This window comes from Lepisma saccharinum, chromosome 10 (genome assembly GCF_977018435.1).
Source record: "Lepisma saccharinum chromosome 10, izLepSacc3.1, whole genome shotgun sequence".
NCBI classification, from domain to species: domain Eukaryota; kingdom Metazoa; phylum Arthropoda; class Insecta; order Zygentoma; family Lepismatidae; genus Lepisma; species Lepisma saccharinum.
In genome coordinates, this window is record NC_139238.1 from 83,009,640 (window position 1) to 83,033,015 (window position 23,376).

Below are 23,376 nucleotides of genomic sequence, written 5' to 3' on the forward strand. Positions count from 1 at the left end.
ATGCACCTCAGACCTCTCAGAAACATGAAAAATGAACATTACAGCATGTTATTTCATATTTCGTGTTTTCGTCAAAAACGAAATTTGCATGCCTCTAATAATACACGATTATTTTAAAACTAAGTAATATTCTAGTAATCCTAATATCTACCCAACACAACCCAAAAAATACAACAAGAAAGCGATTAATTCCAATAGCCACTTATTGCAGTAGTTTCCTACTCAAAAATAGTTCAAAATGGCCTTTTCCTAGGTTGTTTAATACATGTATACAACTTCTAATTTAACTACTGGTAATACTTAGTATATCAAATTGAAGTATAGTGTGTCCACAACAAATTAAAAATTTCTTGCGTCTCTTTTCTTTCTTTGTTCAAACACCTATTTTTAGTGCACTACTACAATAAGCAGTCAACCTCCATGAGATTTCCAAAAAAAGTAAATCCCACGACTTTTCCAGGTGAATGGGTGTACAATTCTTCCATTTGATTGAAAAAATTACAATCTATGTTCCACCATATCATTCTAACCAACTTCTATATTACACTGCTTGTTAATGTCACTAATATTCAATCCAACACAAATAGTGTTTTACAAGTAGCTAAAAAAAAACATTCAGCCTTAAAACTGAATTCTTGATACAAACATTTATTTTTCCTTGTTCGTGTTAAATATTAATCATGCAGACTAGGAACAACTACAGAGTAAACAGTTGCTACAAGAAAGAATCCTGTACCTGTACTTCCAATCAGGGTTGCTCAACATCTGAGGTATATTCTGCACTATTTGGGGCAGCATTGTCTTTCCTCCCAAACCACACGCTAGCCTGTCCAGGGCAGATTCGGCTACCACAGAGTTACTGTAAAATAAACACAGATATTAACACAAAAAAATGTTACCCTTTAATGAGTTACATGTACACTAATAAGAAAACAACTTATACATATATTGCAAACATGCCTTCAGATGTATAATGAAGCAAATATTGAACCACAGGCACAATTCTTTTGATCTCTTTTAAACAACTTGTTCTATGTAGTGTTATTGGTTTAGGGTCAGGCTGGAACAAATCAAAATTATGGCCTAACACCAAAATGTAACTTAGTATGTGCTTTGAGTATGAGTATATAGACACAGTTCAAATTATACACAATATTCACAAATAACTTGAATAGATATGTAAAAGGCATTCAGTTTCATCTATAATATATCGATCTACCAAAATGATGTTTTCAAACATTCGTACGTTCAGGTACAAAACAATTAGAATACTCAAATAGAAATCCAGTGTCTGTGGGAAACTAATTATAAGTGTGCAGTTTGCATAATTTACAGGATATTAATTTCAAGGGTGTCACACGGCACCCTGAAGAATCTGCAAAAATATCCAGTCAGTCTTCAAGGACTGAGTTCATGCATCTGTTTAAATTTTATCATTCATACTTTCCCATCTCACAGGGTCTGCAAAATGCCGCACACTTCTTTCATAGTCTAAATATTCTAGGAATTAAGCAAAGGGTACAATTTTTACTCATTTTATGTATATACTGTGTGGATAAAAGTATCTCTTACATAAACATAGAAATGTTTTAAAGTAAACGTCGGGTAGATTTATATGGTGTAATTCTAATAGAATACTTATATATTTATATTCCAAACTGCTATAATTTGTTAACATGTTGTAGTATTGGTATTTGGTATTGTCATAGGTTAGGTATTGGTATAAGTTTGTAATATAGAGAAACGGATAAAAGGAAGGAAGGCCACAAGGGCTAAATAACAAGTGAAAGAGGAAACACTCACCAAACATAGGAAAAATTCAAATTTTCGCTGCTACGAGAGGCATCTTCAGGTGTAGAAACAAGGTAATGAACTGAGCGTCATGGACGGAGATGAAACTCGCGGCCACAAAAAATTGGAGCTTTCCTATATCTGTTTAGGGTTTCCTCTTTCACTTGTCAATATAGAGAAACCATGTACAGTCACAAGCATTTGTTGCTGGAATGATACCATTGGAAGTCAATGGAGCTGTTACACCTCAGAAGTGACCCATGATTGTATATCCTGAAACCCATCAAGAGGCTCATCAAATACAGGTGTACAGTAGTGTCTCGTTTATCCGGGGGAAAAAAATCATCAATCGGCAATAAGAACTGCAAGTTGCGAGCATGAGCGTAGTCTATTTTGAGTTTATCCTGACTACCACGTGGCATGCCCGCCTACACTATGACTCATGTGTTGTAAAACATGATTACTGTATTAGGTTTGTGATATGTAAAATTATAACATTAGTTTGAAGTTTAATAGGCTTTTTCTTAACACCTCCAGATTATCAGACATTATCGCTTATCCGACATTCTGCCAGCCCGTTTATGTTGGATGAGATTCTACTGTACTTGCTTGAAAGTTTGCAATGTCTACACAAAATTAACTGTAGGTAATTTGAAAGACATAAAAAGTATTAAAAAAAGGGGTGGGGTTGAATTTACAAGTGGATACTTCTGTTTCAGTAGAATGTTTTGCACTCAGAACACACTTCTAGACCCTTCCTCAGCAGTATCAGGAACTAAAAGATTAAAAAATAACCAAATATGCTTAAAAAAGAAAAAGGGAAGATTGTGTTGGTCAGGCAGTCTCATATATAATAGTATGATGTCATACCATGATTGACCAAATCTCATATTTTAGTATCCTCAAAATTTTCTGAAATGTTAATATCTGATACTACAGGAAAACCTCGTTAATACGATATTGCTTAATACGAAGTACCCTTTAATCCGAAGTTCTTCCCATTCCCCAGCCGATAAGATAGGATTTATAATGTATTTCAGTACGGATAAATCGAAATACGGATAATTTTTAATACGAAGTTGTTTACAAGACCCTTCCCCAAAACTGGTTACGCTTAATTCGAAGTAGACACCTGCGTAAGTCGACAAGAGAAGATCGAAATGTGGAGAGAGCTCGGATGTTATTTTAACTTGACCTTGACATGTTTCCTTGTCCTAAGAGCTGCTGACAACTCGAGGGAAGCAGCCCGAAATGCCCGCTGGACATTAACATTCTTTGTCAATGTGCATGGGAGGTCAAGCTCCTTCCCCGCTGAATGCGCCACCTTGGAAATATTCACCAGTGCCAGATGAGAAATGCGAGATAATATCGCACGAATGTTCCAAAATACAAGACGCGTGGCGCCTGGAAGTCTCACCCATCTGTCTAGCTCTGAGCTCGAGATACAGCAATTTCCCGTGAGCGAGCAACTTTTGGCCTGGTAGCCGACAACTTCCGGTAACCACTTTCATTAAAAGCGTGTTCTTAGTGCCTGTAGAACTTCCTAAAAAAAAAAAAAAAAAAAAAAAAAAAAAAAAAAAAAAAAAAAAAAAAGAAGAAGAAGAAGAAGTTACAGATAATCAAACCCGCATAGGTCAACTAAAGATCGTCAACCCGCTTAATGCGTTGTCATCTAGGTTTCCCGCAAAAGTTGACGTCGATCTTATGTATGTTGCAACTCCAGTTTCCCGCTTCATACGTTCCCCAACTGTGCCGGTCATAAAATTTGCCAAAACAGTGTTTTGTTGTCTGAGTGACTTCTCCCCTTTATCTATCAGCAAACGGGGGGGGGGGGGGGCGTTGCTAATTGTTTCGGCCACGATCTTCTTGCTCGTGTGCGCGCACGGGCTCCTTTGGAGTCTAAAAAAAAAGCAAACAGTTCTGAAAACCTTCTTTAAAACGAACAAAAACCGCATGATAAGTAAAAGAAAAGTGACCCCCTTCCTTCTTCTACAGCTCATTATCCGCCACTGGTGTGCATGGTAATGTGATTTTTTTACACTGCTAATAAAAGTTCGGTCTTCGACAACTTCATTATCTTTAAAATGCCGACGATTTCCCTTCTGCCACCTGCTGCTCTAACTTCCAGCCGGTCTCATTGTGTTTACGCTGCAGCTGGCGCCAGTGTTTAGTCTAGCGTCTGGAAAGCTCTGGCTTGCTGATAACTGCAATGACTCATCCAGTGCGAAGGAATAAGCTTCATTGTTTTGAATCTCGCAAAGCCATATAATCCCCGCTTTTCTTCAGAACCATTAGCGTGCTGCTGTTAAAAAGAAAAAAAAACCGCAATGCTCAATGTAGGTATACGAGAGGAAAAGTTTTGGCGGAGCGAGTGTTTGACCTCCATAATACTCCTGATACCTACAATAAATTGTCGATTAATCTGAAAATACGCAAGTTTCCTAAAGCTTGTTTTTAGTTCATTTTATGCTGATGAGCTAAGCGGGACTAAATATACAGTTTAAAGTGGGATCCAAACCAGAGTGATTATCAAGTGCGGCACTGTTTAATGTGACCTAGGATACACATTGGGTGCAAACATCGCAAGTTGTGTGTTTACTTTTTCAGAGTGGATTACAATGCAAGTTGAGGAAGAGTTTGGACTGCTCCCTGAAAAAGGGGAGGGGGGCGAATATGAAGTTAACTGAAGCAAAGAATACGTGCCTTTTTTTACGATGTGTTTTTACAGCCCAATCAGAACGAAATTTACAGGCCCGATTTTTTTGTTTTGTTTTTTGCCAGGGAAAGGTTGTGTTCTCTCCCAAGAGAATCTTCTCTTACCAATTAATCCTGTAACGGACAATGTAATAGTGAACGCACATAAAATCCAATATTCATTCTGTCCGATTATCTCCCTATCTCCCGTCTCTTGCTCGCGCCAGTGTGACTACTGTCAAGATTCTTCCGAGTTTCACTTCTTGCAATAAACGAGATTGTTTTCTTTTCCGTAGGTCTCCGTGGAAACGGGTTTCTTATGAACTAAAATTGTAATAATTTCGTGGAAGAGCAACAACTTTGCACAATTAAAAGAAAATACTGTTTTTTATAAGACTTTTTGCCACAACATGCATCCCGTGCATAACCGGTTGTATAACTAGGCAGGATAAATGGTGTTAACCGACGCCTTGTAATCTTTGTGTCCGCGTTAAGCTCCGTGTTCTCATTTTGTGTAACATTTTTTACACTTTCTTTAAAACGTACAATATTATTATATAGTACATATAAAGCTTATTTTCTGAGCTACCACCAGTACAAAATATCCTTTGTGGGGGTAATTTATACTCTACTTTATTTACACCTGAAAACAGGCGCCATCTTGAAAAGTTTGGATAACTCGAAGTCGTTTAATACGAAGTTGACATTTTTTGGTCCCTTGAACTTCGTATTAACGAGGTTTTCCTGTAGTCTGTTTTATTCAAGTATGTTTTTTTGTCATGTGCAGGAAAAAATTCCTGTTATTGACTGACTTAATTTACCTTGTTTCTGTGTCACTTTTGTCTAACTGAGAAGATTAGGATGAATGGTTGAATATTATGCAGCTCTACCAACCTGTCACTGTCTTCTTCCGTTATTTCATCAGAAATACTCCATTCAGGACCATCATCCAGATCTGTCATCATCTGAAGTACCTGGGGAACAAAGATTGGGATGAACCTCCCTCCAACCTTCCGCATCATGGCCGGAGCAGTTTCCGAGAGGGTAACCAACACTTCAAGTGTCAGGTGTCGCCAGGAGTCCGGCATGTCTGTGTCAGAAAACACCTGCAAGGAATCATTGTACAATGTCATTTTCAGCAAAAATCTCAAAATGAAATAAGAATACATAGGGTAAAAAAGGTAAAGTATTCCCCTGTGCATAGCACCACGCCATGAAGGCGTATAGGGGGGCAGGCATATTTTGATGAAAAAAACAAAATGTGAAATAACACATTGTAGTGTTAATTACTCATGCTTTTGAAAGGTGACAAAGAAAAATGCACCTCACTTGTCACGAAATAATGTGAAATGAACTGCAAAATGAGAAATATACTCTTAAACACGAAATTTACCGTTTATATACCGACAACACTTTCTGAAGTCAGAATTATCCTGCGAGTTATGCGATTCACGGAAAATTGATTAATTCTGCTCTAAATATTTGAGAAGCAAAAATTGACCCCTTTATACAGTCAATTTCCGGTTCAAAAGCGGTAAATAAAATGAAATTTCACTGTTATAGCCGTGAAAAAGCGGCATATAAAATTACATTTTGGTTTTAAAAATGTGAATATAATCCAAAATTTGATTTAAAAACTGCACTATTACACAAATTAAACATATCACTTCTAATAGCACATTAAATCATTACCAGAATATTAAGTTTATTCCTGTAAAAAGGGGTCCATTTTTGCTTCTCAAATCAATTTTCCGTGAATTGCATAACTCACAGGATACTTCAGACTTCAGAAAGTGTCGCGTTGGTATATAAACGGTAAATTTCGTGCTTAAGAGTCTGTTTCGCATTTTGCAGTTCATTTCGCATCATTTCGTGACAAAACAGGTTAGGAAAATGCACCTCACACCTTTCAGAAACATGAAAAATTAACATTAGAATGTGTTATTTCACATTTCGTGTTTTCGTGAAAAACTAAATATGCATGCCTCTAGCTATTAGAAGTGAAATTTTGTGTAGTAACTACTGTTTTTTAAATCAAATTTAGGTTTTTATTCACCATTTTAACACCAAAATGCCATTTCATATACCACTTTTGATCCTGATATATGCTATTTGTACCAAAATCTTGATCTTTTATTCACCATAGATATGTGGCTCTACCAATACATTGTGTTTCATTTTTATACAACGCAGGAAAATGTGCTTCCAGGACAGAATAAAATGGAGGAAAGCTGTTTATATATGAAGTTGTAGTTCCAGAAGAAAAATCAAACCAAACACAATGAATCTGGTATGAACGTCCCAAATGATCAGTTTTGCCATGAGAAATCTGACATGCCTGGCATCAAGCAGGTACGACCATCATGGGAGCTTTTACCGGTATCAGAGGAACCTACAAGAATATAAGCACAGCCTCAAGGTTGATCTAAGTAATGTAAGCATTACTCACCTTCATGCAAAGTTCAATAATGGGCTCCAGGTGAGGCCTGAGAAATTTAGGAGCCGTCTCAGCCAGGTCAATTAAGCACTTTAGCAGGGTGTCGTCCTCTTGTTTCTCTATGCTTTCTGCCATCACCTACAATAAAGAATTCCAGATTGCACATCAGTTCCTAAAACAAAGGCAGATGTATTGGTTGTAACTTAAGCATTGACAAAGACAGATACTTTGCAAAGTTTGGATAACTTGCAAGGCATATCTGCAAACTGCACAACACTTTCACAGTCAAAATAACCTAATACAAATAATACAAATTTTCATTAATTTTACACCAGTACTGTGTGATTAGATAACAGCTACTTTAAAATGCTGGTTATTTCAGATTGTTGCACCAAAAATGCCAAAACCATGAATGTGTTAATCTTACTTTTGAGATAAAAAGCATTCAAGGTCCTGGGAAAAAAACAGTTTTACATTTAGATAAATGTTGACGTAAGGAAACGTGTACCCATGTATAGTTGCTTATTAGTTCATTTTAGTTGGCAGAGGAATCCATCAACAAAAGAGACTCAGCAATTGCACTTGGGTGAAAAAGTCAAAATCATGATGAAAAATATCATGTTTTTGGCATTGGTGTGGTGACATGGGCATTACCTTATTTTATAAAAATTCTGAACTACAGTAAAAACTCTTATCCTAATTGCGAAGCTCCCCCCTGTTCACTGCCCAGGTAGCATAGTAGAATCTTGATTTTACGTTTTTCAGGGCACCAAGCTGAAAAAACTTAAAATACAGGAAAATATATAATCAAAGTAAAATTTGATAACATTTTGATATATTGGGCCTGTCAAGATTGAATGTATAATGCAGAAAAGTGCAAAAACTGGGTAACGTAAAATCAGGGTTCCACTGTACTAACACATTCTCGAGATTTACCACAGAAGAGGTGATGTGATCAGCATTGTGCTCCGACCACCTTTACCTCCAATCACCATCTACCAGGTGTGCCCAGAGGTCCAGATTCATTGGAAGCTGGACACACTGAACAGCCACCTACGCAAGGACATGGCAGAAAATTGTCACCCCAACTGAAATCACCCATCCTGAGTGCAGACCTCAGGAATCTAACAATGTACAGGCCAGATAAATATGAAGACAGGAACATTTTGTCTTGAGAATTCCAATTTATCAAATTTACAGGAGGGAGGAAACGACGGATTCTTAGGAATTTGGTTTTTAAAGTCACTAAATTCAAGATTTGTGACTCTACCTTACTGCTAAGGATTAGAAGTGGAGATATGATTTCATATAGAGCTCCTCAGAGGAGTTTATTTAAACAAAACTGAAACAGCATAATAAAAGTTATTTACCTTGGGTCTCAAATTAAGATTTCGTACAAATTTTGAACAATACATTCAACCTTGTTATCTTTAAACAAAATACCTAAAGGAGATTGCTAGAAAGGAAACTGCTTGTTTTAGATACTTCTTAAAACATACGCACACAAAATTTAATTATATAAGCAAGCTACAGACATGCAGATGTCAGATCAGTAAAAAATCTGCAGCTCAGTCCTACCATCTGCATAATAATTACATAAACAAAACTCACCTGAACAATGCTAGGCAGTAGATCTGAGAAGTGCTTGTGGATAACCATCTCCTTCTCATGCAACATAATAAATGCTGTTACGGCTCTCACAGCTTGGAAACGCACCTAACAAGTAAAAAAAGACCATTAATCAAGGCAAGGACACTTCTTAACATGTTACCGCAGTATAATGTGTAATATATTGTGTGCCATTGTTTAGAGAAAGTTGTTTTGTGATTTTAGTGGACTGGAATTACCGTATTTATGCGTGTATAATGCGCACCCTGGTTTTTGATAGGGAAAAGTAACAAACAATTATATCTCGTATATAATGCACAGTATAATTCAGGTGCAAGAAATGGCTTTCTTAGTTGTAGGAGGTGCATGCATGAATTCCACCAGAACGGACTGCTTTTGTTGCTGTAGCAGAACATTACATTACAATGTGAAAAATTGTGGGACATGACCTTTCAACTTTTATATGTAATTTTGCTACTTACCTCTACTTTTTCTAAAAAAACTTCAAACTATATACTTTTCCCATGACTAACGTAACATATATAGGAGGTGCATTCAGGACCTTCAAATTTGCAGTTAGCAGCAAAAGATTTCTTCCATTAAGGCATTTACACACTCCAAATATGTCATATTATTTGGCCAGTGATACATTTTAATTACAGGAAAACCTTGTTAATACGAAGTTCAAGGGACCAAAAAATGTCAACTTAGAATTAAACGACTGAGTTATCCAAACTTTTCAGGTGTAAATAAAGTAGGGTATGAATTACCCCCCCCCCCCCCAAACCACGGATGTTTCATACTTGGAAGTAGCTCAGAAAATAAGCTTTACATATACTATATAATAACGTTTTAAATAAAGTGTAAAAAATGTTCCACAAAATGAGCACACGGAGCTTATGCAGACACAAAGATTCCAAGGAGACAGTAACCCATTTATCCTGCATAGTTATACAACCTGTTATGCACAGGATGCATGTTGTGGGAAGGAAAATAGAACATGAAATAGTTTTCACCAAAAAAGTCTTTTAAAAAATGGTATTTTCTTTCAATTATGCACATTTGTTGCTCTTACACGAAATTCTTACAATTCTAGTTCATAAGAAACCCTTTTGCACGGAGACCTATGGAAAGGAAAACAATCTCTCATTTATTGCAAGAAGCGAAACTCGGAAGAATCTTGACATCAACCACACTGGAAAGAGCAAAAGGCAGGAGATAATTGGACAATGAATTTGGATTTTATGTGAGTTCACTAGAACATCGTCCATTACAGGATTAACTGGTAAAATAAGATTCCCTTGGGGGACAACACAACCTTTCTTGGCACCAGAGAGAGAGAGAGAGAGTGAGAGAGAGAAAAACTACATTCGGGGCTATAAATTTCATTCTGGTTTGGCTGTCAAACCTATTTTAAAGAAAGTCGAGTTTTCTTTCCTTCAGTCAATATGACCCCTCTCCTTTTAAAGAGAGCAGTCCAAACTCTTCCTCAACTTGCATTGTAATCCGCTGTGAAAAAGGAAACATGCAATTTGTGATCTGTTTGCACCAAATGTGTATCCTAGGACAGATTAAAGATAATCACTCTAGTTTAGATTCCACTTTAAACTGTATATTTAGTCCCGATTAGCTCTTCAGCATAAAATGAACTCAAAGACAAGCTTTACGAAACTTGCAATTTTCAGATCCTCTTGTATAACTTCTTTTTTTTATTGGTCTTTGTGTCAATTCCTACATTGAGCATTGCGGGATTATTATTATTTTTTTACAGCACTCAAATGGTTCTGAAGAAAAGCAGCGATTATACGTACATATACACGAAGTTTATGTGCATCATGAAGTTGTTTTGTTTTAACTCTTGTTTTTCTTTCTGGAGATCGAATTTCATTATCGTCAAATCAAAAATGCTTTGCGAGATTCAAAACAATTATGCTTTTTCCTTCATGCTGGATGAGTCATTGGCCAGTGACAGCTTTGGAGAAGCTAGACGAAACACTGGCGCCAGCTCCAGCGTAAACACAATGAGACCGGCTGGAAGTTAGAACAGCAGGTGGCAGAAGGGAAAATCCTCCGCATTTTAAAAACAACGCAATTCTCGAATACTGAACATTTATCAGCAGTGTGAAAAAGAAAGAAATGATGCTTGCTTTAAGTTTTACAATGCAACAGACAATAATACGGGCAATATTTCCTATCCCGACAGCTGCATTCAAACAAGAAACAGGGACCTGAATTCTGCAATTATAGCATTGCCATGCACACCAGTGGCGGAGAATGAGCTGTTGTAGGAGAAAGGAGGAGGGGTCACTTTATTTCTTATCCTACAGTTTTTGTTCATTTTGAAGAACATATTCAGAACTGGTTGCTTCATAGTAGACGCCAAAGGAAAGGAGAGATCCAACCTCACCTGGAATCAGCCCGTGTGCGCACAAGAAATCATGGCTGAAACAATTATGATCAACTCCCCCCCCCCCCCCCCCCCCCGTTTGCTGATAGGAAAAGAGGGAGAAGTCACTCAGCCAACAGAACACTTTTTTTGGGGCAAATAATATGACCGACACAATTGGGAAACTTATGAAGCAGCAAACTGCAATTACAACATACGTACGATCGAGGTAAACTTTTGCGGAAACCTAGATGACAACGCATTAAGCAGGTTGACGATCTTTAGTTGGCCTATGTGGCTTTGTTTATCTGTAACAGTTTCCTTTCCTTATGAAGTTCTACAGGGCACAAAGAACAAGTTTTTAATGGAAGTGGTACCAGAAGTTGTCGGCTACCAGGCCAAGAGTTGCTTGCTCACGGGAAACTGCTGAATCTCGAGCTCAGAGCTAGACAGATGGGCGAGACTTCCAGGTGCCACGCACCTTGTATTTTGGAACATTCCTGCGATCTTATCTCGCATTTCTCATCTGGCACTGGTGAATATTTCCAAGGTGGTGCATTGAGTGGTGAAAGAGCTCGACCTGCCATGCACATTGACAAAGAATGCAAGTCTAGCGGGCATTTCGGAGTGCTTCCCTCGAGTTGTCAGCAGCTCTTAGGACAAGGAAATATGTCAAGGTCAAGTTAAAATATCCAAGCTATCTCCACATTCGATCTTCTCTTGTCGACTTACGCAGGTGTCTACTTCAAATTAATCGAAACCAGTTTTGCCGAAGGGTGTTGTAAGGTCTTGTAAACAACTTCCTATTAAAAATTATCTGTATTTCGATTTATCCGTACTAAAATACATTATATATCCTATCTTATCGGCTGGGGAATGGGAAGAACTTCGGATTAAAGGGTACTTCAAATTAACCAATATCGTATTAACAAGGTTTTCCTGCATTATTTTCTTCTTCCTTATCTTTTCGTTCATCCAAAGCACCATAAAAATCAGAATATTAGAATAGTCTGTTTCATGTAGGGTCCATTTACTTAAAATAAAAGAAGAAAAAAGTTATGTGCAATCAAGGCAGCAGAGGAAAGTAAAAATTCTTACTTCTATTACTTGCCTATTTTCATTTTGCTTTTGTTACCTACTTCCTACATTATAAATGCCTTTTTGCATGTCTATTTTAACCAAAATAAATGCCTGAACTTCTGAGTTCTACTAATAATTTTATGCTATTGACTTTATGTTCTGGAGCTTTGACATTCACTAATCTGCTCTTCCATTGAACCACAAAAGTAAATTACCCTTCTTTCTTGACCAGTATGTCATACAACAAAGGGAGAAATGGCTCCCTAACCTCCAGAAAAAGAAGAGTTATAGCGCAGGTACCGATAAACAAAGAAATGCACAGGAATGTACAAACAGGACACTTTAAAATTATAAGAACATGGCTGCATTTCCACTCAAGTTGCAATGTCGGGTATATAGAAAAATCAATTACCAAAATGTGTTCTCTATTGTAGAAAAGATACTTACTTCATAGCCTGACTCATCCAAAAGAGACTGCAGCATCATTTGCTTTATGAGGTCCAGATGGCGATACTGCTGGTTTCCAAACACACCAGGAACTGCACTGTAATTGAGATATATTTAACAATGAACAAAGACTTCTTTTTTGAGGGCTCAAAAGTATCAGTATGGGGAAGTACAGTGGAACCTCTATTTTTATGTTTTTCAGAGAACCGAAGCTAAAAAAATTAAATTTGGGAAAATTTAAAATTGAAGAAAATCTTATAGCATTTTGCTATGTTGCGAGCATCAAGATTGAATCTGCAATGCATGAAAATGTAAAATCTGGGTTTCACTGCATTTTTTCAGTTTTGTTAATTTGCAGATTCTGCACAATACTACGTGGCACTTTTGCAGAATTAGTAAAATATACAATTTTACAGCAGTATCATATAGTAAAGTGAATTTCGTGATTAATGGTAAGCCAATATACTTGCCACGTTTCAACATTGAAAACAATGTACACCGACTAATCAGAACTAACAAGATAAGACGACTCTCACAAATCATTCTGGTCGGGTTTAAGGATGAACACTTGCACACAAAAGTGTTGGACAATCCCACATTATGTAATTATTTTTAAAAATGTATAGAAAATTCTGAACATGAAAGAAACTCACGTAAACATGCGAAGTGCACTCTCTCTGAGTGTAGGTATTGGCGAACTGGCACTGTTGAATAGAAACTGAAGGAATTCGGGCCACTGGTTGTTCCCTTCATCATCAATCAGATTCCGTGCCACTTCGGCTGCCACATCGCACACCTTCTTCAAGATGGCCTCATTCAGAAGAACATTCTGTATGGCCAGCAATACTTGTTCCTTCAACTGTTCTTGTTCCTCATGAGGCAGCTGAAAAACATTACCACAATGAGAAGGAAATCTGAAATGGTCCTATTTTGTACCAGAGCAAAGAACAAGCAGCACGAGACAAATACAGGGTACCTGAAAATTATCACCTAGTGCCTTAATTTTCAAATTCAGCTAAAAAAAAACCTTTTAATATTTTGACAGCCATTACCTTTATTAATTTATTAAACAAGTAATGTTTGTGTGTTTTTTGCACTGTTGCTAGCTACATTTTAAAATCTGCAGTGATATGGTAGAGTCGACCATATATTAGAATCTATTACATAGTTAAATAATTGTTGAAGCTTTCCTGGCAGCAAATGATGAAGAGGTTTTCTCAGTATATCAACCAGATAATTTCCAGACAGGCTTCCGAGAGATAACGTCACTCTCATCTTCAGCGATTGAAGTGCAGAGATGTGTCAGGGTAAGGTTATATGTACTTGATTTTGGACGTCCCTAGCGAAGTGCGGACATTGGAGAGATGGCACCTGATTGGCCCGGCACCTACACCAGAACTCTCCCACATCAATACGAAGGGTTTCGATATGTTTCCGGCCTGACAGGGAAGCATTGGAATACATGAAAATACTTTTAGTATGATGAGAGTCAAAATTTCAGACAGATACCGCTAGCAATACTTTCTGTTATGGGTTTGAAGTGACCATGGCAGTGCAGCGTGTGCAGTTTTCCAAGTTGGAGAAGAGAGCTGTCGTAAATTACCTCTTCTCGAAGAACATTGAAGCCAAGGAAATATACGTTGAACTGACACAAACACTGCCCAATGACTTTCCTTCATGCAGCACCGTGATATCATGGATGCAGATTTCAGGATAAGAACAGAAGATGAGGAATGGCCAGGAAAACCAGTAGTGACTGAGAAAACTGTTCATAGTATCCACGACCTGATCCTTGCAGACAGGAGGATTGTTCTGCAATATACAGCAGACACCCTAGGGATCAGTGTAGAGCTGGCGCCTTACATTGTGCATGAAAATTAAAAACTTTCTGCCAAGTGGATGCCCAAACTCTTGACAGCTGATCACAAGCAGAAAAAAAGGGCCGTTTCTGATGTAGTGCTGCCAGTGTTATTGAACGAATAGCAACAGGGGATAAACTCCACTGCACTGTGTATCATCCTGAGACAAAATATCAATCCATGCCGTGCTGCCATAATGGATCGCCATGGGCCAAAAAGTGTCGCCGAAAGAAATCTGCAGGAAAAGTAATAGGTGTAATTTTTTTGGGATTGCAAGTGGATAATACTCAGCAAATATCTAAAAAATTGCACCAACTTGAATGCTGAATGTTATGTGATCCTGTTGGATAAATTACATTCATCTGTGAAGGGAAAGAGGCAACGGAAACTGTCTAAAGACATCTTCTTCCCCTGAAACAATACTCCACCTTATTCTCCCCATCTGGCCCCTCAGGCTATTATCATTTCACTAAACTCAAAATGCACCTCAAACGTACTGAATTTAGGGACACCAGTGACGTCAAGACATAACCGCTCTATTACCAAGAGTTATAATTGCTGCAAGAAGGTTGTGCCAAGTGTGTCAACCTGAAAGGGAACTATCTTGAATCAAATGACATTCATTTGCCATAGACACCACTATTTCTTTCAGAGGCCGGAAACTTCTCAAAACCCCCTCCTACATATAACCTTAACCTGACATCTCTGCACTTCAATCCCTGAAGATGAGAGTGGTGTTAGCTTTCGGGAAGCCTAACTACTGCAATATTCATAGACTTTTTGTCTTTCTTTTTTTTTTTTTTTTTTTAGCATGGTGCACAACGTGTAATTTAATTTTGGAGTGAGACTCATTCCCAGTGCTTAGCAATAGTACAGCACCTTGAATAACGTAGTGTGGAAAACGGCACAGTTCTGCGCGCTCTGGCTGGTTCCACTCGAAAATGATCCGCTAGAGGTGATGGTGTTGAACCCGGTGCTTGGTATTCGTCTGCTTATAATGGAAGTAAATGGAGTTTTCGCTTCAACGTCTGATTCTTTTACATGAATCATTTCTATGAATGTGATAATTGCTATGATATTTGGTACAGTGGTCGCGAAGATATTAACGAACATTCTAGACAGTCGACCACGTCCTGTTATCGTCATACTTTCGTTAATAATACGGGAGAAACAATACGCGTGGAATGATCTTGGCAACTAAATTTTTGTGTATGAATTAGGTTCATTATTATCATCATCATCGTTTCTTTTAAAGATATACACACTGAAGCATTTGTATTTTGGAAATTTACTGTCTCTTTTCTTCCGCTTTAAACTAATCGCGGCGATGATGATAATGATGATTGCATGAAACGACAAGGGGAACCCCACAAAACTTTCTTAGTGCCATCGACATGAGTGTAAGGCAACTTTCAAACCAATGGGACAAGCAACAAGGGATGTTCACACTGTCACACTAGTGACACACTTCCAGACTGTAAAATAGCATTTATTGCCCATGAGGGTCCAAACAGAAAACGACACATTCATATGGCGTATTCGCATGCTACTTGTTACTTCGGTCGGAAAGCTCCTTAAAGGAAGGGTGCTCAGACCGAAGCGACATGCTACAGGGGGAGTTCCCAACTAAGTCACAAGCGACATGTTGCCTTCAGTCTATTGGCAAGCGTTCGCTGCTAATTGTGCGAACAACAGATAGGCGACACGAAAAACTGCACATTACAACAACAGATCTAGGCGACACGATAAGTCACACGTGTCGCTTTGTTGCTTGTGCGTCGCTCAAACTGGGCCATTTCCTCAATAGCTTGCAACATGTTGCCGTGGTTTGTTGTTCGCGCACGCGCTTTGCAATGAGTGTCTTGCTTTAGGGAGATTGCGCACCAAAGCGACAAGGGGCACGCGACACTTATCACTTGAGGATTTCACCAACCGAATGCTGACCTGTGCTTCCAGTCATGTCGCTACGATGTGAACTGTTGCTCTTGATTGGTTCGTTTCCAAGCAACATGTGTCGCTTCGGTGTGAAAGTTGCTTTGGACCAAAGGACCCATGTCACTTTGTGTGAAATCTCCTTGAGGAAACTGTGCAGTCAGAGCTTGTGTCCCTACGGTTCAAAAGGCTGCATTGATTACGGACTGCTTGCTTCCAAGCGACACTTGTGGTTTGTCGCCTCGGTATGAAATCTCTCTCAGGATACTATTTACATTCTAATAACATAGAAAAATAAAACTCTAGTACACAATCCAACTCCTGACGCCCGGAATCACTTTGCGATGTTTCTTCTTGTGTTACGCATGATATTTATTTATTAATTTTATTTTACTTTTCTTTCCAAATTAATGTCATTTCGTGACTGCAAATCACTCCGTAAATATAACTGTTTCCATCAATTCACGTACCGCCTTTCAAGGCAAACAAATCTACATAATATATTCCAAAAACTAACAAAGCCGCATTACTTTCATAAGAAAATTAGACCAAGATTGATCGCACTGCCATCTATGTTTCTCATCCGTCTGGGGAACCAGTTTCTTGGGTCGTTTTCCACACTACGTTATTCAAGGTGCTGTAGCAATAGTTTTAACTACTTTTGAGATACATACTATATATAGTAAGAGCACCAAACCTGACCTGCCTAACCCACTCGCACATGCACAGAAATAAACATGAGCATATGTTATGCAGGTTAGGTTTACACAGAGAAAATTGAGTTTGGGATGGGACTTCGTGTAGCGGTAGGGTACCCTATAGGTATTGATATGTGAAGGTACTAGCATGCACTAGCCAGCCATTTCCAAACGGGAATCAAACCCAGAACATTTGGCATGTGAAGCTGATATGCTACCACCTGGCAGCCTGATTTGTCTCATGAGGAGCGCTTGGAAATCTTCAAAAATTTTAAGCACTCTTTCTCAGAAATGACTGGCTAATGCACACTACTACCTTGCATATCAATATCTGTAAGATAGCTAGCTACCTTACTACTACCCCAAGTCCAGTCCCAAACTCAATTTCCCAAGCTGTGTCCTCTCCTTGCTAGTGCAGTTGATGTAGCTTACTTAGCAGACAATACAAGATGTCATAACAGTAGGGATAAATAATATCTGAAATTTGATATTGCAATATATCGTCGCAAACGATACGATATATTTTTCCATACCATATTAGTGATATATCAGCGATACAATCACGATATATCATCTGGACAATATAATGTCCAACACTACATAACAGTCACTGTGAGTTTATCTGCAAGTTGCTATAGCTGTCATTAGCTGCTCGTTAACTCACCCACCCTACTTCCCCAACTGGAGTAACATTGTCATGCAGGTTATCAAATCTAACAATTCTAATCATCTTATTATTCCCCCCCTCCCCATAGCGTTTCTGCCAGGAGAGATGCGATGGAATTGATGAAGGGACACTTCACAATGTGCACCCAGGCACTCATACCAGGGAACTGTGGTGGTACAACCAAAGGTTGACAACAAGCTCAGCCAGCGAGCAGGCTTTCTTAAGTAATTTAAACAGACACTGTACGCACGTTACTTAGTTTCACAATTACAATGCTACCGAGTGCTTACTAACATAACACATCAATGACGTCAGTTTTGAAGCTTTCTTGTTGACGAATCATGAAAAGATCCTTTTGAAAATTGGCTCGGGCTGAGGAAGGCAAACATCATCTTGTACGTGTACACATATTGTACTGTTGTACAAAACTGTTCATACATAATGGTAATAGCATAAACACATACTTTGGATTTAAAAAATATCAGGATGTCAACTATTGGGGCATAATAACTGATCAAGTTTGAAATAGGGGACAATAGAGGTATTCATCTATACATACCTTTGGATAAAAATCCATAAATTCCGTTGAGAATAACCGCCTAAGCAGCACAGCTGCCATCTGTCGCTCTCCTCCATCCAGAGAATCATTACGGAGTGATTTGAGTAGAAATGATACCCTTGATTCTACTGCTAAGTTGTTGTAAGTTTCCTGTGGGAAAAACAAAATTTCAGCACCCAAACAAATTCATGGAACACAAATCTTTCGTATACATAAACTTCCTTTTCATAATTCAAAGTAAGAGAAATAATAGTGGATGTTAATTCTAAATAATAATCATCAATAATTTAACAGTATATTTTAGTGGAAACATGATTACAATGTGCTCAAGTTCCACTGGTTTCTTGAAGTTACATGCAATTCGTCCACTGAGAATGCAAATGTTTTATCTCCAAATTGTAAACAAATCGATATATTTTGGCTATGGTCTATTTAGGATGCAATGGTTTCATCTCTGCTATCGTCTGATACCTACGTGCATCCAATATTGATATATTAAGGGTCTTTTTGGTCCATGTGCAGAATCTAGATGCAGCCACGTGAATGCAAACTCAAATCATTTCAAAATCAATTTCCTCAACCAACCACAAGTGCCATCAGAGTATGAGTTGAACCACTTGCATTCTAACCTGTCACTTCTGAGAAATGCTTAGCAATAGCAGTGGTCCTCTAACGGACAAAAATTTTGAATAATAGTGGAATCAAAGTAGTTCCCTCATTTGCCGAAACATGAATAATTTACCTTACTTTGCTACCGAATGACAAATTTATAATGAAATTGTTTCATCTCCACCTCGTTTACGAGTGCAGATAGAACACTGGAACTCTCAAATCAAAGCTAGAGTTGTATGGAATTGTTCTAACTAAAATTTCAATTAGTAATTACAGCATAAATACCTAACGAAACAACTTCTTTTTAGAGGCTTCAACTTATCAGCCTTTGCAATGATAAAAACTTTCAGCTCGATGGTGACAAAGGTTCAATAAGTATATCATGTCAAACTTTAAAGGCCTCTCCTGAAAAAATGAATTCGGGGTGGCTATTCTAGGACCTTGATAAAATTCAAGTATAATTTCCAGTTTTCAAAGGCAAACTTTCCAAAAATTCAAGGGTACAAGCCAGTGGTGGCGATTGGGTTTCAAAACCCATGGGGGGGGGGGGGGGGCAAGGTGCCAAAACTGGATTGCTAAAACAGTATATTTCCTTTTGTATATCGCCGCCACTGGTACAGTCACGGACACTGCTTGTAATGAATACATTGACGTTCAATGGAATCGTTACAAGCTGGCAGTGTCCGTGACTGTACAAGCAGATGTTTCTCTATTTCAGACTTACATATTACCTCCTTTCACAGACACACACTTCTTCTTTTGCTCTACAGCCCTTGGTGGGCTCTGGCATCCCAAACAATCTACGTCCACCTCGTTCTATTTTGAGCTACATTTTTCCAATTGCGTATATTCATCCTTCTCAAATCTTCCTCAACCGCATCAATCCATCTTCCCCTCGGTCTTCCTTTTGGCCTTGTTCCCCACAATTTCTGATTGAATACCAGGCATGGTAGCCTATCCTCTTTCATTCTCATCAGATGTCCTGCCAATCTTAAACGTTGAGATTTTATATATCTCACCACATGTTCATATTGAATCAATCCTTCTAACTCCATACTATTCCTAATTCTATAGGATCCATCTTCATTCCTAACGGGGCCAAAGATCTTACGTAATATCTTCCTTTCAAAACACATTACCTTGCTTTCTGCTTTAGATGTAAGTTTCCAAGATTCTGCACTGTATGCTATAACTGGTCTAATAAGTGTCCTATACAGTCTTAATTTTGTGTTTCTAGAGAGGTTTTTTGACTTAAATAATTCTATATGTGCATAATACTGTCTATTTCCAGCCTGTATTCTTTGGTTAACAATCTCTTCTTCTTCTATGTTGTTATGTAGAAGAGCTCCAAGGTAAGTAAAAGTGGGTACTCCTTCAAAGTGATATGTACCTACATTCAAAGCCAGAGAGTTTCGTCCGGCTGGCGATCTGGACATTCTCATATATATATATATATATCTTGTTTTAGTTTCATTAATTAATAGTCCTATTTCTCTGGATTTACTATCCATCTTTAAAAACGTGCTTTTAAGATCTGCAAGTGTCCTTGATATTATCACAATATCGTCAGCATAAGCAAGTATCTGTGTTGTTTTGTAGAATATACTCCCCCTTTTTTGCAGTGGACTGATAATATCATGTAGTACAATAATGAAAATTAGGGTGGACAGAGCATCCCCTTGTCTCACTCCTGTTTCTATGTTAATGGTTGGTGAGACTTCTCCCTGTACCATGACTCCCGCTGTTGTATTTTCAAAGGTTACCTTTATCAATCTTATTAATTTATCTGGAAATCCTACTTTCTTGAATACTTTCATGATCCCAGCTCTGTGTAAGCTATCAAATGCTCGTTGATAGTCTATAAATAAAAAGTGTAGATCTATAATTTGCTCATAGAATTTTTCCATAATTTGAGATATGGTGAAGATGTGATCTATGGTAGATCTATTTGGACGGAATCCACATTGATATTCCCCTAGGATTTCTTCTGCCTGGTTAGCTGCTCTCATATATAGGATATTGGAAAATATTTGTATTCAATATTTAATAGTGTTATTCCCCTGTAGTTGCCACAATTCCTTTTATCACCCTTTTTATGGATGGGGAAGATAACTCCATATTTCCAACTACATGGTATTTTCTCTTGATCCCATATCATGCAAACTCATGAACCTTCTTCCAAAGTGTTTCTCCACCCTTTTTAAATATCTACGCAGGGAGCAAATCTTCTCCAGGTGCTTTATTATTATTTAATTTTGATATTGCACACTTTACTTCTGAGTCGTTCCATGTCCAATCACCCAGAGGTGGTTGCTTGACCATTTTGTTAATTTTTTATATTTTCACCATAGGTGGTCTTGCTAGTGACCTGCTCAAAAAGAATTTTTTTTTAAAAAAATCTTCCGCCATCTTGGATTTCTGCTCATTTTTCATCACTGCGTGAAGCAAAAATGAGCGTTTACAAGGGTTTTGAAAAAAGGTTGCTGTGTGATTTCTATTACAGATGGAATGTTCTAGTTTTCACTGCCTGAAAATAGAGATTCTGGCCTTTCAGAAAATGTATATATATATGTAAGGTAAGAATTAAGTAACTGGGACTTTAATGGGTTTCAATATAACCATCGTAAGGGGAAATTTTGCCAATTTTAAAGATCTGTAAAATCAAAAGGGCTTGAAACCACAGGATGGAATTATTTTTGCAAGAACTATGAGTGGAAGGCTTTTCAGCCATGGTGAAACAAATCCGGGGTTGTAAGCCCTTCTGTCCGATTTTTAGTTCCGAAATCCGAAAATTTCCAAAATTTGTGAATTTCAAGGTCAAATATCTCTAAAGGGGGACCTGCCAAAAATTAGAAATTTTGGCCATGGATACTCCTACTAGTACTTAGTAAAACCTGTGAATTTCATTTTGGGGTTCACACCGATGTTCATGTTACAGGCTGCCAAATATCTCTAAAAATGACATCGTGAAAACATAATAATAAATAGGCTTAAAGTGACCTGATTTCCATTATTTTATAATCTAGTTATTTCATAAGGGTAAACAAATTAAAATAGATAAACTAGTTAGTTACTAGTTGATATATTTCAATATATACTTAGTGTGCTTTTGTTAATAAAAATCAAATCAAAATCACTTCTTGGATTGAGAAGACAAATGTTAGTAAACAAACAAGAGTACTATTACGTCAGTAAGTATATACAAGTTGCATGCACATGTTTCTTAAAGGTTTATGAATATCCAATACTATCAAACCTTACTCAATACATCCACTCTGGTACATAACAATTGTATGTGAAATATAACATAATATATACAACAATTGTCTGCGAAATATAACATAAGCTACCTGTAAAATATGACAAGCATTTAAACGCTTGAGAATATACGTATTCAGACATTTGATCCGTAATAAGCTTCCCATTTTTGTCTTTACATACGTTTAACCTTGGTTGATATCCAGTACTAAGATTTCTAACAGCTTTGTACATTTGTCTTGTATTACACTCTGTCTGATGTTCCTCTATTTTCCTTACTCGCTTCTCCATCCAATATGTCTTTTTCCTCCTACAGATTTTAGTCGTTTCCTTCCTAGCATCTTTATATGCATTCATCGATGCTCTTGTTTCTCTTTGAATCACCTTTTTCCGTAACTCATTTTTCTTCCCTATTAGTACTCTACACTCTTCATCATACCAATCTTTTCTGTTAGATCTCTTCCTTAGCCCTAATATCTCTTCTGATGTTTCAGTCAAGAGTTTTCTTCATATCATTCCATATTTCCTCAATGCTATTATTTTCATTCTCATCACTTAATTGTTGGTGTATTTGTTCCTGAAAAGCTCTCTTATCGCTGTCTTTCTTTAACTTTTCTATATCCCAACCAGTTCTCCTTTTTCCCCTGTTTTTGCCTATATTAGACAATCGTTGCCGCAATATAGATTTGACTAGGAAGTGATCACTGTCACAATTGGCCCCTCTGCGTGTTTTAACGTCTATAACAGATGTGGCATATCTGCTGTTCACCAGAACATGATCTATCTGGTTTGTGTATGTTCCGCCGGCAGCTCTCCAGGTGCCTTTATGAATATCTTTCCTGGGGAATTGGGTACTTTTTGCAAGCATTTTATTTTGTATACAGTACTGTATTAATCTCCAACCATTCTCACTGGTGACTGAATGTAAAGAATTCTTTCCTGCCACTTCTTTGACTTCAGATTCTCTTCCAATTTTTGCATTGAAGTCACCCATGACAAGTAGTATATCATGTCTACTTGTACTTTCATTTAACAAGTCCAACTCTTCATAAAATTTTTCCTTGTCCAGTTCTTCTGCATCCTCATTAGGTGCGTAAGCAGAGATGATGGAGATGTTATAGAACTTGCCTTTAAGTCTAATTTTACACAGTCTGTCATTTACTGGTATAAATTCCATTAGTGATTTCCTAGCTTCTTTACTTATTATAAAGCCTGTACCACTGTGTCCTCTGGTTTCAGCACCACTGTACAAAACTGTACAGTTTCCCTTGTCTATCTGACCACTCCCAGGCCATCTTATTTCTTGCAGTGCCAGAACATGCAACTTATATTTTATAAATTCATCAAC

The 23,376-nt window shown here is 37.7% G+C and overlaps 1 protein-coding gene across 1 annotated transcript in view; it reads right to left on the minus strand.

Annotated features, from left to right (window-relative positions):
• The window catches only part of Karybeta3 (karyopherin beta 3), an 80,523-nt gene that overhangs the window by 51,383 nt on the left and 5,764 nt on the right, over positions 1-23,376 (minus strand). The window contains exons 2-8 of the mRNA XM_083130035.1: positions 18,159-18,308; positions 13,097-13,326; positions 12,444-12,540; positions 8,534-8,638; positions 6,935-7,060; positions 5,380-5,591; positions 737-859 (exon numbers count right to left, since the gene is read on the minus strand). Of these exons, the coding sequence (XP_082986161.1) occupies positions 737-859; positions 5,380-5,591; positions 6,935-7,060; positions 8,534-8,638; positions 12,444-12,540; positions 13,097-13,326; positions 18,159-18,308 (1,043 nt within the window). The remainder of the gene's footprint in view (positions 1-736; positions 860-5,379; positions 5,592-6,934; positions 7,061-8,533; positions 8,639-12,443; positions 12,541-13,096; positions 13,327-18,158; positions 18,309-23,376) is intronic.